Source organism: Clinocottus analis, unplaced genomic scaffold (genome assembly GCF_023055335.1).
Source record: "Clinocottus analis isolate CAN_PGR_092001 unplaced genomic scaffold, fCliAna1.0.p SCAF_176, whole genome shotgun sequence".
NCBI lineage: Eukaryota > Metazoa > Chordata > Actinopteri > Perciformes > Cottidae > Clinocottus > Clinocottus analis.
The window spans coordinates 1-12500 of NW_027175905.1; the positions used below are offsets into that span (position 1 = coordinate 1).

Sequence of the window (12500 nt, forward strand, 5' to 3'; positions counted from 1 at the left end):
GACATACTCGTACAGTATATGTGTATAATATGTGTATAATATATGTACCCAGGTCCTGAGTGTGGGCCTTCTCCTGGCCCTCCAGGTACAGCAGACTGTATCCGACCCAGAGGACCCTCATGTCGCGTGGACAGGAGGGAACAGCCTTCGATTGGCTGTGCAACACCAACAAGAAGCCAGAGTTCAAGTTTTTGTTTGGTCCACGAGGGCCGCGGTCACCGATTGGTCCAGGATCACCTGACACAGCAAAGACCACAGGTAGGTACATCAACAAAACCAAACCCACACAGGTGATACACAACAATGTGACTCCAGCAGCGAGTCAGAGAGACAGACGGGTCCAGGTCTCACCTTTGGCTCCCACGACGCCGCGCTTCCCCGGCCGGCCTGGCTCTCCTCGGCCTCCATCTGGACCCGAGGGCCCCTCGGGGCCTATTGGTCCCTCGCACCCGATGTCCCCCTTCCTACCTGGAACACATCGTCAATCACCTTCATGACCAGAACAAAACTGATGTTTGTAGTTCTGGATTTGATTTCATTGGGATGACTTTGGGTGGGATCGGTTCTTCGGAGCAGAGAGGAGGATCAGGTCTGGATGGGACGCGATGAAGGTCACCATGACCTGGACCACGGACTGTGTCTCACCTTTGGGTCCTGTCCGGCCGGTTTCTCCCTGGACGCCGACATCTCCATCCAGACCGTCGGGGCCGGGGGGTCCTGGGGGACCCGGCATCGCGGGAGGGTAAGTAGGACAAGATGAGACTCGTCCCACCTCGCCCTTTGGACCCACCGGTCCAGTGGATCCCTTTGGTCCTGGTGGTCCATCGGGACCGGTGCAGCCTCTAGAACCCCGATTACCAGGCAGTCCCATCAGACCAGAAGACCCCCGCAGACCTGATCACACACACAGATGAAGCCGAGCTCATGAAAGGCAACAGGTATGCTTTGGATTTGGAGTTTAGCATCTGCAAAGATTGAAAGAAACGACAGTCTGAACCTTTCACTCCCGTATTTCCTGGGATCCCTGGCAGTCCATCGGGCCCCTGAGGTCCTTGTAGGCCCCCGGGCCCCTGGCAACCTGTGTCCCCGTTGTCCCCATCGTCCCCAGGTACTGGAGGGTTCTGACCCGGATCCCCCATCTCACCAGCACACCCTTAAACACCAAACAAAGTTCGGAGGTCATCCAGTGTGATCTATGTGTTGAAGTTGTCTGAACCCAGAAGTGAAAGCCTCACCTGGCTCTCCATCTGGTCCAGTAGGACCAGGATCTCCAGCAGGTCCTGGGATCGGAGCTTTGCAGTCTGGTCCGGGTTCACCTGGAGGTCCCGAATCCCCTGGCGGTCCTACGACACATAAAGAGCCTTCAGTCCAACTGCTGGGTCCCTGCTGGTCTGTCCCATGCTGACCCTGACACACTGTTACTGACCTTTGGCCCCTGGGGGTCCCGTGGGCCCCGGAGGGCCGTTCTGGGATGAACCCATCGGTCCCGGGGGACCCGGAGGACCTTTATCGCCTGGAAGACCAAGACAACCAGGAGCACCCGATTGCCCCAGACCTGAACAGAGACACGCCGCTGATGACTCAACTTTATACAAAACTTAATTGAAGTCTCATGAACGTCTGGAACCAAAGTTTAATGAGTTTCCACACAAACAGGATTCTGCTGTAAAACCACCATCAATAAAAACCACAGACTAGGGTGGACATGAACATTATTTAGATTATTAATAATCAATGATACGAAACAGACATTTCGGTCCCTAACTTTAATCGTTATGTATTTTTTTTTACAGAATTCAGTTTGTTGTTTTTCATTACTTATCACGTCTCCACCTGCAGACATTCAGAAGTACATAACGAATCTGACCAAATTCACAACACCGCAGCTTAGTTGGGCCTTTTTTATATGTAAGATAAGATAAAATAATGTTTATTAGTGGGGAAATGAAAAGTAAAGAAGAATACAGTCGCAATAATAAATAGACGGAGTAAAACCAGTGTATGAAAAGTATTTGAATCTTTTATATATTGCACCAGATGATGAGCGTAATTAAAGTGGCCAAAGAGATTAAAGTGTTAAAGTGTTGAAGTGTTAAAGTGTTGAAGTGTTAAAGTGTTGAAGTGTCCGTGGTCCACTGAGAGCTCAGCTGGTCGTGCAGCCTGGCGGCAGCAGGAAGGAAGGACTTCCTGTGAATACATGAGGAGATGAACGGACTCGTACCTCTGGTCCCCATGTCGCCCTTCACTCCCTTCAGTCCGTCCAGTCCGTGAAGGCCGAGCGGTCCAGGAGGACCTGACGCACCAAAAACATCCACGAAATTAATCTCACGCGTGTGAACTGAAATATGTACAGGATTCATACGCTGATGGGAAACCTGGGAAAATGGTTATTCCCAGGCCTGGAAAAGTCCTTCAAAAGAAATCCTTAAAGTTGTATAAAAGTGGTGTAAATGTGTTATATTCATGTGTTCATTTAGTTTAAATAATAAATCTGCTTTTAAAAGAAAGAGGCTCAACATATCAGCAGCATACATACAGGCATCTATATGAATGTTTATTCTTTCAATAAACTATTGTCTCTCATTCATTTGAGTCATTTAAGGTTTACTGTATGCTTTGAATCCTCATTGTTAGTTTAAATACTACATTTTATCACTTTTACTGTTTACACACACATTTCACACAATGTTTGCTCATGAACATTTGGTTTAAAGTCATGGAAAATTGGTTAAAAGTCATGAAAACTGGTTAAAAGTCATGAAATCTATTGGCCACAATGTGCAACCCTGAAAGTAAGTAAAATAAACAACGGTAGAAAACTGTAAATCTTTCTGTATCGCCGCCTCACAGGAACAACTCATCTGGAGCTTTTATTTTGACAGGAGGAGGAGTCAGGTGACCAGACATTGTGTGCTGGGTTCTCAAGGTGATCCGGATCGAGGTGGGGTCTGGACTGTATAATGTGTTCGTCAGGTATCCGGAGAAGCGGCGTCACAAGTTTACAAGTGACCTCTCCTGCTCCTTTGAAGGATATTAGAGTTAAAGAAGTCACATGACAGCAGTCTGGGGTTCAGCTCTGACCTGGAAGTCCCAGGAAGCCGAGAGGTCCTGGAGGCCCATCAGCACCTGCTTCACCAGGAAGACCTGGAAGACCGGACCGGCCTCTGGGACCCGAGGGACCGACCACACCTGGAATGAACCAGACAGGCAGACAAGTAAAGAGTCTTGGTTCAGGTCCTATGACTTCATGTTACAGAAACAAGGTGTAAAGACTTGATGCGGTCCAGGTGGGCTTCTGTACCTGGTGGACCCAGTTCCCCCTGATGGCCTGGATCTCCTTTGCATCCTCTTTGTCCTGGAACCCCGAGGAAACCGGGTCTTCCAGGAATTCCTTGAGGTCCAGGCGGTCCTGAGAGAGACAAACAGCTGATTCACCAATAAACTCGCCTTCATTAAAATCACAGTCACGCTGCTGATTGTCTTCATTCTGAGTTTCTCTGCAGCTGAACCAGAACCAGGTCCTCACCTTGGGGCCCCAAGTCTCCAAAAGGCCCCTCGTCTCCAGGAGGACCAGAACAACTAACGGAGTCTCCTTTATCACCTGAAGCATCACACATGGAGAAAAAAGCAAGATGTCTTTCCGTGCTTCATGCATGAAAGGTTCCAAAAGTCTCGGTGAAGGTGTTCGGGGTTAGTTGATACCTTTGGATCCAGTACATCCTTGGTGGCCGGGTTCTCCATCCTTTCCTGGACAGCCCGGATCACCCTGCGGCCAAAATAGATCAATATTTCTGAATATTTGACAAAATAAGCAGAAAAGATTCTGGTTGTTTGGTAAAATAAAAATAAAAGTCTTCTATCTTACCGGATCTCCGGTCTCCCCTGGGAAGCCGATGAATCCGGTTGGTCCGGGGCCTCCAGGTGATCCTGAAGGCCCCGGTGGTCCGTCGGGCCCAGGTGGTCCCAGAAGTCCTACGGCGCCTACGGGTCCGTTGACGCCCTGACACCCCAGCTTACCAGGAGGACCTTGGAAACCTTTATTTCCTGTAGAGAGTGAATTTAATGTTAAAACGCTCACCGCAGGATCCACTCACACATCACAGAGGCATGCAGGGCATCATGGGAAGTTTTTTTATGGGGTTCAGTTCTGCTGCTATTATTGTTATTGTCTATGCTTCATGTGTTGAAGCTGCATTCTCTCTCCTGACCACCAGGGGGCGACTCCTCTGGTTGTATAGAAGTCTATGCTTCATGTGTTAAAGCTGCATTCTCTCTCCTGACCACCAGGGGGCGACTCCTCTGGTTGTATAGAAGTCTATGCTTCATGTGTTAAAGCTGCATTCTCTCTCCTGACCACCAGGGGGCGACTCCTCTGGTTGTATAGAAGTCTATGCTTCATGTGTTAAAGCTGCATTCTCTCTCCTGACCACCAGGGGGCGACTCCTCTGGTTGTATAGAAGTCTATGCTTCATGTGTTAAAGCTGCATTCTCTCTCCTGACCACCAGGGGGCGACTCCTCTGGTTGTATAGAAGTCTATGCTTCATGTTTTCACAAACCAAGAATAGACATCATAACTGACCTCGTGGTCCAGGAAAGCCGTTGGTTCCAGGGGGTCCATCTTTCCCTCTGTCTCCTTTGATGGGGACGCCCTTGGTCTCTCCTGGAGGCCCCGGGGCCCCTTTACAGCCTGCAGGGGACACACATGGGTTCATCCCGGTCCAGTAGTAGTAGTACAAGAGTGGAACTATAGTAGTTCTATAGAGTTACTCTCACAGTGTTGTAGGAGAACCGAGTACCTTTCTCTCCTTTCCGACCTTCACATCCTGGACCTCCGTCTCGTCCGTTGGATCCTCTCTCCCCCTGCCTCCCCAGGGGTCCGAGGGCCCCGGTCCGTCCAGGGGCCCCCGGCCCTCCGGCCTGGCCCTGCGGCCCCATCGGACCTAAAATAGGCGGTTAGTATTTCTGTGAACCAGTAATCAGGAAACATTTAAACTCATGTGTTTTGGTTACCTGTCTGACCGCAGAGCCCGGGCAGTCCAGAGTCTCCACCGGGCCCAGAGGGGCCCTGGGGCCCCGGGTATCCTGAGAAACCTGGAGAGCCTGGTTTTCCTTGAGGGCCTTGAGGGCCATAACCTGGAGTACCCTCCTGCCCGATCTCACCTTTCTCCCCAGAAAAACCTGAACATGAATATGATATGATGAGTAAATCTATGCAGGGTGAAGTAAAGTGACGAAAAATTATGTGACGTTAACAAAAGAGAAGTGAAATAAGTAAATACAGTGAAATAAGTAAAGTGAAGTAAAGTATAATTAGCGTCTTTAGGAGCCAGATTTTACCTGGTGGCCCTATGGGTCCTTGAGGGCCGAAAAGGCCACTGGCACCAAGTTTCCCTGCGTCACAGAAGTCAGATTTGGGCCCCTGGGGGCCAGTTCTACCAGGGGCCCCATCTTGTCCTCTCTGGCCCTCAACTCCGGGGCCCCCTGCCAGACCCGGGAGTCCTGGACATACACAGGAAATAATTCTCAACATATAAATTTACATTTGACCATTTTTGGGAACTCATAATTATTTAAAAACTAAATCCAGTTGTAGTTTTGTTTTATTCATTTATTGATATTCAGGTCCAGTACTTCACCTTTTAGTCCACTGACGCCAGGGAGGCCGGGGACTCCTTTAGGTCCCTGGGAGCCCAGACGTCCCGGGAAGCCAATGGGTCCCGAGGGCCCAACATCAGACTCACCTGCTGGGCCCCTGAGTCCAAAAGAGCCTGGGAGCCCCGGAGAACCTGGTGAACATAATGACAAAGCTTTAAAGTCACTGAGTTTGCTTAATGAAGAGGGTCAACAGACAATGGTACCTGTGGACAGGTGTCTCTACCTGGATCGCCACCATAACTGAAGCCTTCAGATCCTTCTTTTCCGGTATCACCAACAGAACCTGGAGGTCCTGCAGGAGGAGGAGAGGATAATGTAGGACAGGTGTGGTACAGGTGTGGTAGGGTGTAGTTGGGGTGTGGTGCGGGTCTGGTACAGGTGTGAGTTGTACAGGAGTTGACGTGGTAAAGGTGTGTTCCGGTACCTTGTCGTCCAGGTGGTCCAAGCAGTCCAGGCCGACCATTGTCCCCTTTAGGTCCATCAGGTCCAGTGATGCCACGGAAACCAGGCGGACCCGGCAGTCCTCTGTAACCTGGAGAGACAGACAGGTGAGCAGCAGGTCAGACGAACATGTGATGAGGGAGTCAGACAGACAGGTCAGCAGGCAGACAGGTGTTGTAGATCATGATCACCTGCATCTCCAATGTCTCCTTTCTCACCAGGGTGGCCGGGGTTTCTGGGCACACAGGGCAGAGTGTCGCCTGCAGAAAAAAGAGGCGTGAAACAGGAAGAGGAGGAGTCATGGAGTTGGAGGGGTAAACTATGACATGGGAGGAGTCAAAGTTGGAGTTTTGGGAGACCGAATGAAAGAGTAGATTGTTGAGGTCTTCATTCAAAGTTAACATTCGATTGATCTCCACCTTTGACCCCCTTCGGTCCCGAGGGGCCCAGGAGTCCTTCAGGTCCCGGGCTCCCAGGGTCCCCACGTTGTCCTACTGCTCCGACGACACCTCGCCCCGTCAGGCCTGAAGGCCCTGATGAGCCCTTTTGCCCCGGGTATCCAGGGAAGCCTCTTTCTCCAGGAGAACTGGCGAAACTTTCACCCTGACAAGAAATACAAGAACGATATGAAGACGAAGGTCTTGTTGGTCTTCAAGGTTTTCAAAATGAGTTCACCCAGATTGTCTGACTGACCTCTGGGCCGGGGCTTCCAGGAGCGCCCGGGGGCCCATTGAGTCCTTTTCTCCCTGAGAGTCCTTGCCTGCCTGGAGGGCCTTGCTGGCCAATGTTTCCTTTCTCACCTGGAGACAAAAGTCCGATCAGAACCATAGAAAACCGACGGGACATCGCGGCTAAAGTCTTTTCCCAAAAACTGTTAAGGCAAGGGAGTAAAGTAAGAATTTAAAGGTCAAACTCACCTTTAAAATCCACCATGGTGAAATCTCCCTTCTGACCTTTGAACCCTTTGACACCTGGAAATCCTCCCAGGCCCTGCAAACAAAACCATCAACCAGTAAACGGCCCAATCCAACCAGCTGGCCGCTCTCCTCAGACCTATGAGCCTGTGGTCTGGTGACCCACCTGACGTCCGCGCTCTCCTGTGTCTCCGGGTAAACCTTCCACTCCTCTCAGACCCGGGGCCCCTGGAGATCCTGGAAACCCTGGAGACCCCAGGTCTCCCACAAGGCCGAGGGGGCCCCTCAGTACGACTGGGGGGCCGCAAAAACAGTCGCCAGGACTACCTGAAACACAGAGGTAGATTTAAAACATGTGGGGTTCCTCAGGCACTCGTCCTGGGGCCTCTGCTCTTTCTATTAAACCTGATGAGTGTAATAAATGATGACTCACACGACACAAACACAGATATTTACAGTCTTTTTTTAAAGATTAATGTGCAAATTAAACGTGCTCATAAAAAACGTGGATGGAATAAAACAAATAAGAGATGATTGAAGTGTTTTCGTTTAAATTTTCATCTGTTCGTCAAACTAAACGAGCTGAAACTTTCAATCGATTATTAATCTATCAATACGTCCAGACACTGACCTTTGAACCCGAGCAAGCCTTGGACCGCCGGGGGCCCCCGATCACCTGGAGGCCCAGACTCTCCTTGAGCCCCGGGAAGACAGTAACTACCTTAAGCAAAAAACAGGAAGTCAGCAGGACGCAACAGGAAGTGACCGCTTTTGATCATCAATATTATGAAACAAAGACAACTTCAGCGAGCAGATTTAGATATCTTCAGCTTGTGACATCACCAGGTGGTTCTGACGGACAGGTGAGGGAGCTCAGGTATAAAACCACAGGTGTGACACCAACCTGGTCTCCCCTGCTCTCCTTTCAGTCCTCTGGGTCCAGGATATCCTGGTTTCCCAGGTTCTCCAGGTGTGGGTCTGTCTCTGTACACCTGACCTGGATCTCCTTTGTCCCCTCTGGACCCTGCACTTCCCTTCAGACCCTCAGCACCTGCCGGACCTGAAGAGGAACCACAGAAAACTGTATTCATAGTCACGTCGCCTTAAAAATGACGGAATCGTAAATGTGCCGCAAGTACTGACCCGGTACGGATCGGCCGGGACCTCCGGGGGGGCCGTGCATCCCCATGAGCCCCAGGTCTCCTGGAGGGCCCCTGGGTCCGGGGGCCCCGGGGTCTCCAACGTCACCTGGAAGACAACGAGGACGTCAGCCGACAACAGACCGCCGCGACCCGTCAGCTGATGGATCGCTGCGTATTGATCCGTACCTGAGTGTGTGACGACCACGTTCTGGGGGAGGCCTTTGGGACCCAGATCTCCCAGCATGCCCTGCAATAGAACATGTTATTGATGAAGCCACTAAAGCTGAGATGTTCTTATGGTTCTGATGCTCGTTTGTTTTCCTCTCCTCAACCTACGAACGGTCATGTGTTTGGAGTTCCTAGATTACGCAATGAGATGTTTCCTGTGTTTCCTGTGAAGGTGGAGTTTTGTTTTGAAAAGACTAAATTCACACGAGGAGCAGAAAGGTAAAGGAGCTGCTGGACTTCAGCAGGAAACCGAGGAGTAAGTGAACGTTGCGTTTGTTCTTCATCTGCGCCGGAGGTCCAGAAGCCCTCCTGAAAGTAAAGGTAATGATCCGGTATTCATGTACTCTTATGCAGGAATACCCTGTTCTTATAAATCATATGCACAAGCGTCTCTGGTCAGTTTTCAAAGTGACCAATCAGAGGAGCCTCTGGTTATTCCATCCCTGTCTGTGATTGGTCAGACTGACCTTCGGACCCTCTCGTCCAATCAGACCTGGGAGACCTGGACTTCCTGGAATCCCCTGAAACATTAAAACAGGGAAAATATTGGTTTCTGGTTGGCTGAGAGGTCTTTGTATAGTTAGTAAGTCATAGTATGAATAATAATAATAATAATAATTATTATTATTATTGTTATCAGAGCAGCTTTTACATTTTCACAGTCAGCTCACCTTGAGTCCTCTGTTGCCGGGCAGACCAGAGAGACCAGAGAATCCCTGAGACCAACAGACACATTATGTGAGTTTATTATTGATCCCAATATGTTCATGTTTCAATCGGGACGATCAGGATATCGATCAGGAAACCAAAGGTTCTCTCTTTAGTACCGATGTACTCTGATCAACACGGTGAAGGTGGGGTTACTCACTCTGGGACCAGGAAACCCCACAATGCCTTTCTCTCCTTTGGTCCCGGGGAGAGCGTCCAGACCCTGAAACCACAAACATCATCACTGCACGTTCCACACTTAGAACAATCAATAAGTGATCAATAACATATTGTTCTCAATAGATGACATAATGAATAACGCAGGTCAACCAGGTTCCACCGGTTCTTTAAAAGACTCCTCGTCAACACTGTGCTCAGGAGAACCTTATGTTAAGAAGAACCTTGTGTTCAAGAGAACCCTGTGTTCAGGAGAACCTTACATTAAGGAGAACCTTTTGTTCAAAAGAACCCTAAGCTCAGGAGAACCGTATGTTCAGTAGAACCCCGTGCTCAGGAGAACCCAAGGTTCCGTTAGCAGATGTTCCAGATGTCGGATCAGATCTCTGAACTCACCGGCAGACCTGGCCTTCCACAGACTCCTTTAGGCCCCTGAGTGCCCTGGAGAACCAACAGACCCAACATGAGAAACAACAGAACAGCACAGTAGAACCACAGTAGAACCACAGTAATTAACAGGATTAGAAGGTATGCAGCTGTAATCTGATTGGCTGTAACCGGCTGAAGTCCCGCCCACCTGCTCTCCTTTCAGGTACAGGTCTTCTGGAGGGTCCACGTACTCAAAGGGCCCCGGCGGCCCCTGGAGGCCCTGATCCCCCTGCGGACGACACACAGTACTGAACTAGTACCACAGCACTGCACAGTACTGCAATACTACTAGAAGAGTACTACTGCTGAAGTTGACCTCAGACAGTAAAAAGTAAAACAATCTGAATATTTGTACCTCGTCTCCTTTCTGTCCCGGCAGAGATCGACCTTTTTCTCCCTGAAAGATATATATTAATAATTAATATTTTAATTATTGTATTTATTAAATTATTATTTCTAACAAATATATAACATTTACTTTATTTCCCTCTGAGATGTAGTGAAGTACAAGTAAGAAGTATAAAGTAGCAGAAAATTTAAATAAACAAGTCAAAGTATGTCAAGTAAGTACAATACGAGAGTACATGTACTTATACTACTTACAGGCGCGCCCCTGGAGCCGGGCAGACCAGGGAGACCCTGTAGAGACATGTACACACTGTGAGTACATTCACAAACACTGCATTGACATGTATTTCCAGTATCACAGTAACTGTGTTTTAAGAAGGTAATACTTCTCATCAGTAGTAATAATGTGTATTTGTTGTGTTTGTACTCACGTTGGTCCCGTCGAGTCCTGGAGGACCCAGAACCCCCAGCGGACCGGGCAGACCCAGTTCACCCTGCAGGCAGAACCCTCTCAGTAAAAGTACACACACCAGAGTAGAAGTACTCACGATGCAGAAAAAAAAACTAATTTAATGGTTTTACAGAAAGTCCTTCCTTCCTGCTGCTGCCAGGCTGCACAACCAGCTGAGCTCTCAGGAGAGCAAGAACACTTAAACACCTAAACACTTAAACACCTAAACACTTAAACACCTAAACACTTAAACACCTAAACACTTAAACACCTAAACACTTAAACACCTAAACACCTAAACACCTAAACACCTTAACTAAACACTTAAACACCTAAACACTTAAACACCTAAACACCTAAACACTTAAACACCTAAACACTTAAACACCTAAACACTTAAACACCTAAACACTTAAACACCTAAACACTTAAACACCTAAACACCTAAACACCTTAACTAAACACTTAAACACCTAAACACTTAAACACCTAAACACCTAAACACTTAAACACCTAAACACTTAAACACCTAAACACTTAAACACCTAAACACTTAAACACCTAAACACCTAAACACCTAAACACCTTAACTAAACACTTAAACACCTAAACACCTAAACACCTAAACACCTTAACTAAACACTTAAACACCTAAACACCTAAACACTTAAACACCTAAACACTTAAACACCTCAACACTTAAACATCTAAACACTTAAACACCTAAACACTTAAACACCTAAACACTTAAACACCTCAACACTTAAACACCTAAACACTTAAACACCTCAACACTTAAACATCTAAACACTTAAACACCTAAACACTTAAACACCTAAACACCTAAACACCTAAACACCTTAACTAAACACTTAAACACCTAAACACTTAAACACCTAAACACTTAAACACCTAAACACTTAAACACCTAAACACTTTAACACCTAAACACTTAATCACTTAAACACTTACACACGTAAACACCTAAACACTTTAACACCTAAACACCTAAACACTTAATCACTTAAACACTTACACACGTAAACACCTAAACACTTTAACACCTAAACACCTAACACCTTAACTAAACACTTAAACACCTAAACACGTAATCACTTAAACACTTAATCACTTAAACACCTAAACACTTAAACACGTAACAACTTTAATCACTTTAATCACTTTGGTTACGCTCATCTGGTGCAATATAGTATACACTTAAGTACTTATATACTTTTTCATTCCGTCTGTATATTTAATATTACTACTGTATACTTCTTTACTGCTTTATTACTGTTTTACTGTTTATTTATATTTCCTGATGTTTTAATTTGTGTTTAACCTGTACTTTAATCTCAGATTAATAAAGGACTTTTTTTATCTTATCTTATTTTATAAATGTTATACTTATAGTTAAATGCAAGTACAAATATATACTTTTTCATTTAATTTAAACAAAAAACAAACATATCAGAATCTTGAAAGAATATTATTTTATTATATTATGAACTTGAAGTGAAAATAAACTACGAGAATATTATTTATCTGCTAAAAAAAATATAAAACATTTCAGATGGAAAATACAAATAAATTCTCACTTTTGAAAAGTGTGTTTTGAAAGTAAAAGAAAAACCCAGAGAAGTACAAGTACAACACGGGTGAAGTTTTTTCTCACCTGCCGACCAGGAAGTCCACCAGAGCCCACGTCTCCCTGAACACAACACGAGTATCAGTGTACAAATACTACCTTAAAATACAACGTTACAGGGTCAAAACATCCTGTAATACCTGAGCTTCTGTGGAAAGAAATACTTTTACCATTTAGAACATTTACTCAAGTACATTCATGACGTACTTGTACATTACCTGAGTATTTCCACTTTCTACTTTCCAACTACTGTTGTACTTAAACTGTACTACATCTCAGAGGTACATGTTGTACTTTATACTGTACTACATCTCAGAAGTACTTTGTACTTACAGGTACTCCAGGGTACTGTATGAAG

The 12500-nt window shown here is 46.7% G+C and overlaps 1 protein-coding gene across 1 annotated transcript in view; it reads right to left on the bottom strand.

Moving 5' to 3' along the window:
- Positions 1 to 48: 48 nt before the first annotated feature.
- LOC137788431 (collagen alpha-4(IV) chain-like) overlaps positions 49 to 12500 on the bottom strand; it is a gene marked incomplete at its 3' end in the record, with an annotated part of 19832 nt that continues 7380 nt past the window's right edge. The window contains exons 7-44 of the mRNA XM_068581206.1: positions 12476 to 12500; positions 12170 to 12205; positions 10475 to 10537; positions 10299 to 10334; positions 10051 to 10092; positions 9844 to 9924; positions 9663 to 9707; positions 9250 to 9312; positions 9053 to 9097; positions 8849 to 8902; positions 8340 to 8400; positions 8155 to 8259; positions 7916 to 8071; positions 7643 to 7732; positions 7178 to 7338; positions 7015 to 7087; positions 6791 to 6897; positions 6517 to 6700; positions 6289 to 6357; positions 6081 to 6188; positions 5880 to 5948; positions 5638 to 5787; positions 5339 to 5500; positions 5012 to 5179; positions 4798 to 4941; positions 4581 to 4688; positions 3866 to 4044; positions 3703 to 3766; positions 3527 to 3601; positions 3302 to 3409; positions 3082 to 3189; positions 2222 to 2293; positions 1427 to 1555; positions 1236 to 1343; positions 998 to 1153; positions 646 to 894; positions 352 to 468; positions 49 to 237 (exon numbers count right to left, since the gene is read on the bottom strand). The exon at positions 12476 to 12500 is cut by the window's right edge and continues 44 nt beyond it. Coding sequence (XP_068437307.1) covers positions 49 to 237; positions 352 to 468; positions 646 to 894; positions 998 to 1153; positions 1236 to 1343; positions 1427 to 1555; positions 2222 to 2293; positions 3082 to 3189; positions 3302 to 3409; positions 3527 to 3601; positions 3703 to 3766; positions 3866 to 4044; positions 4581 to 4688; positions 4798 to 4941; positions 5012 to 5179; positions 5339 to 5500; positions 5638 to 5787; positions 5880 to 5948; positions 6081 to 6188; positions 6289 to 6357; positions 6517 to 6700; positions 6791 to 6897; positions 7015 to 7087; positions 7178 to 7338; positions 7643 to 7732; positions 7916 to 8071; positions 8155 to 8259; positions 8340 to 8400; positions 8849 to 8902; positions 9053 to 9097; positions 9250 to 9312; positions 9663 to 9707; positions 9844 to 9924; positions 10051 to 10092; positions 10299 to 10334; positions 10475 to 10537; positions 12170 to 12205; positions 12476 to 12500 — 3959 coding nt within the window. The remainder of the gene's footprint in view (positions 238 to 351; positions 469 to 645; positions 895 to 997; positions 1154 to 1235; positions 1344 to 1426; positions 1556 to 2221; positions 2294 to 3081; positions 3190 to 3301; positions 3410 to 3526; positions 3602 to 3702; positions 3767 to 3865; positions 4045 to 4580; positions 4689 to 4797; positions 4942 to 5011; positions 5180 to 5338; positions 5501 to 5637; positions 5788 to 5879; positions 5949 to 6080; positions 6189 to 6288; positions 6358 to 6516; positions 6701 to 6790; positions 6898 to 7014; positions 7088 to 7177; positions 7339 to 7642; positions 7733 to 7915; positions 8072 to 8154; positions 8260 to 8339; positions 8401 to 8848; positions 8903 to 9052; positions 9098 to 9249; positions 9313 to 9662; positions 9708 to 9843; positions 9925 to 10050; positions 10093 to 10298; positions 10335 to 10474; positions 10538 to 12169; positions 12206 to 12475) is intronic.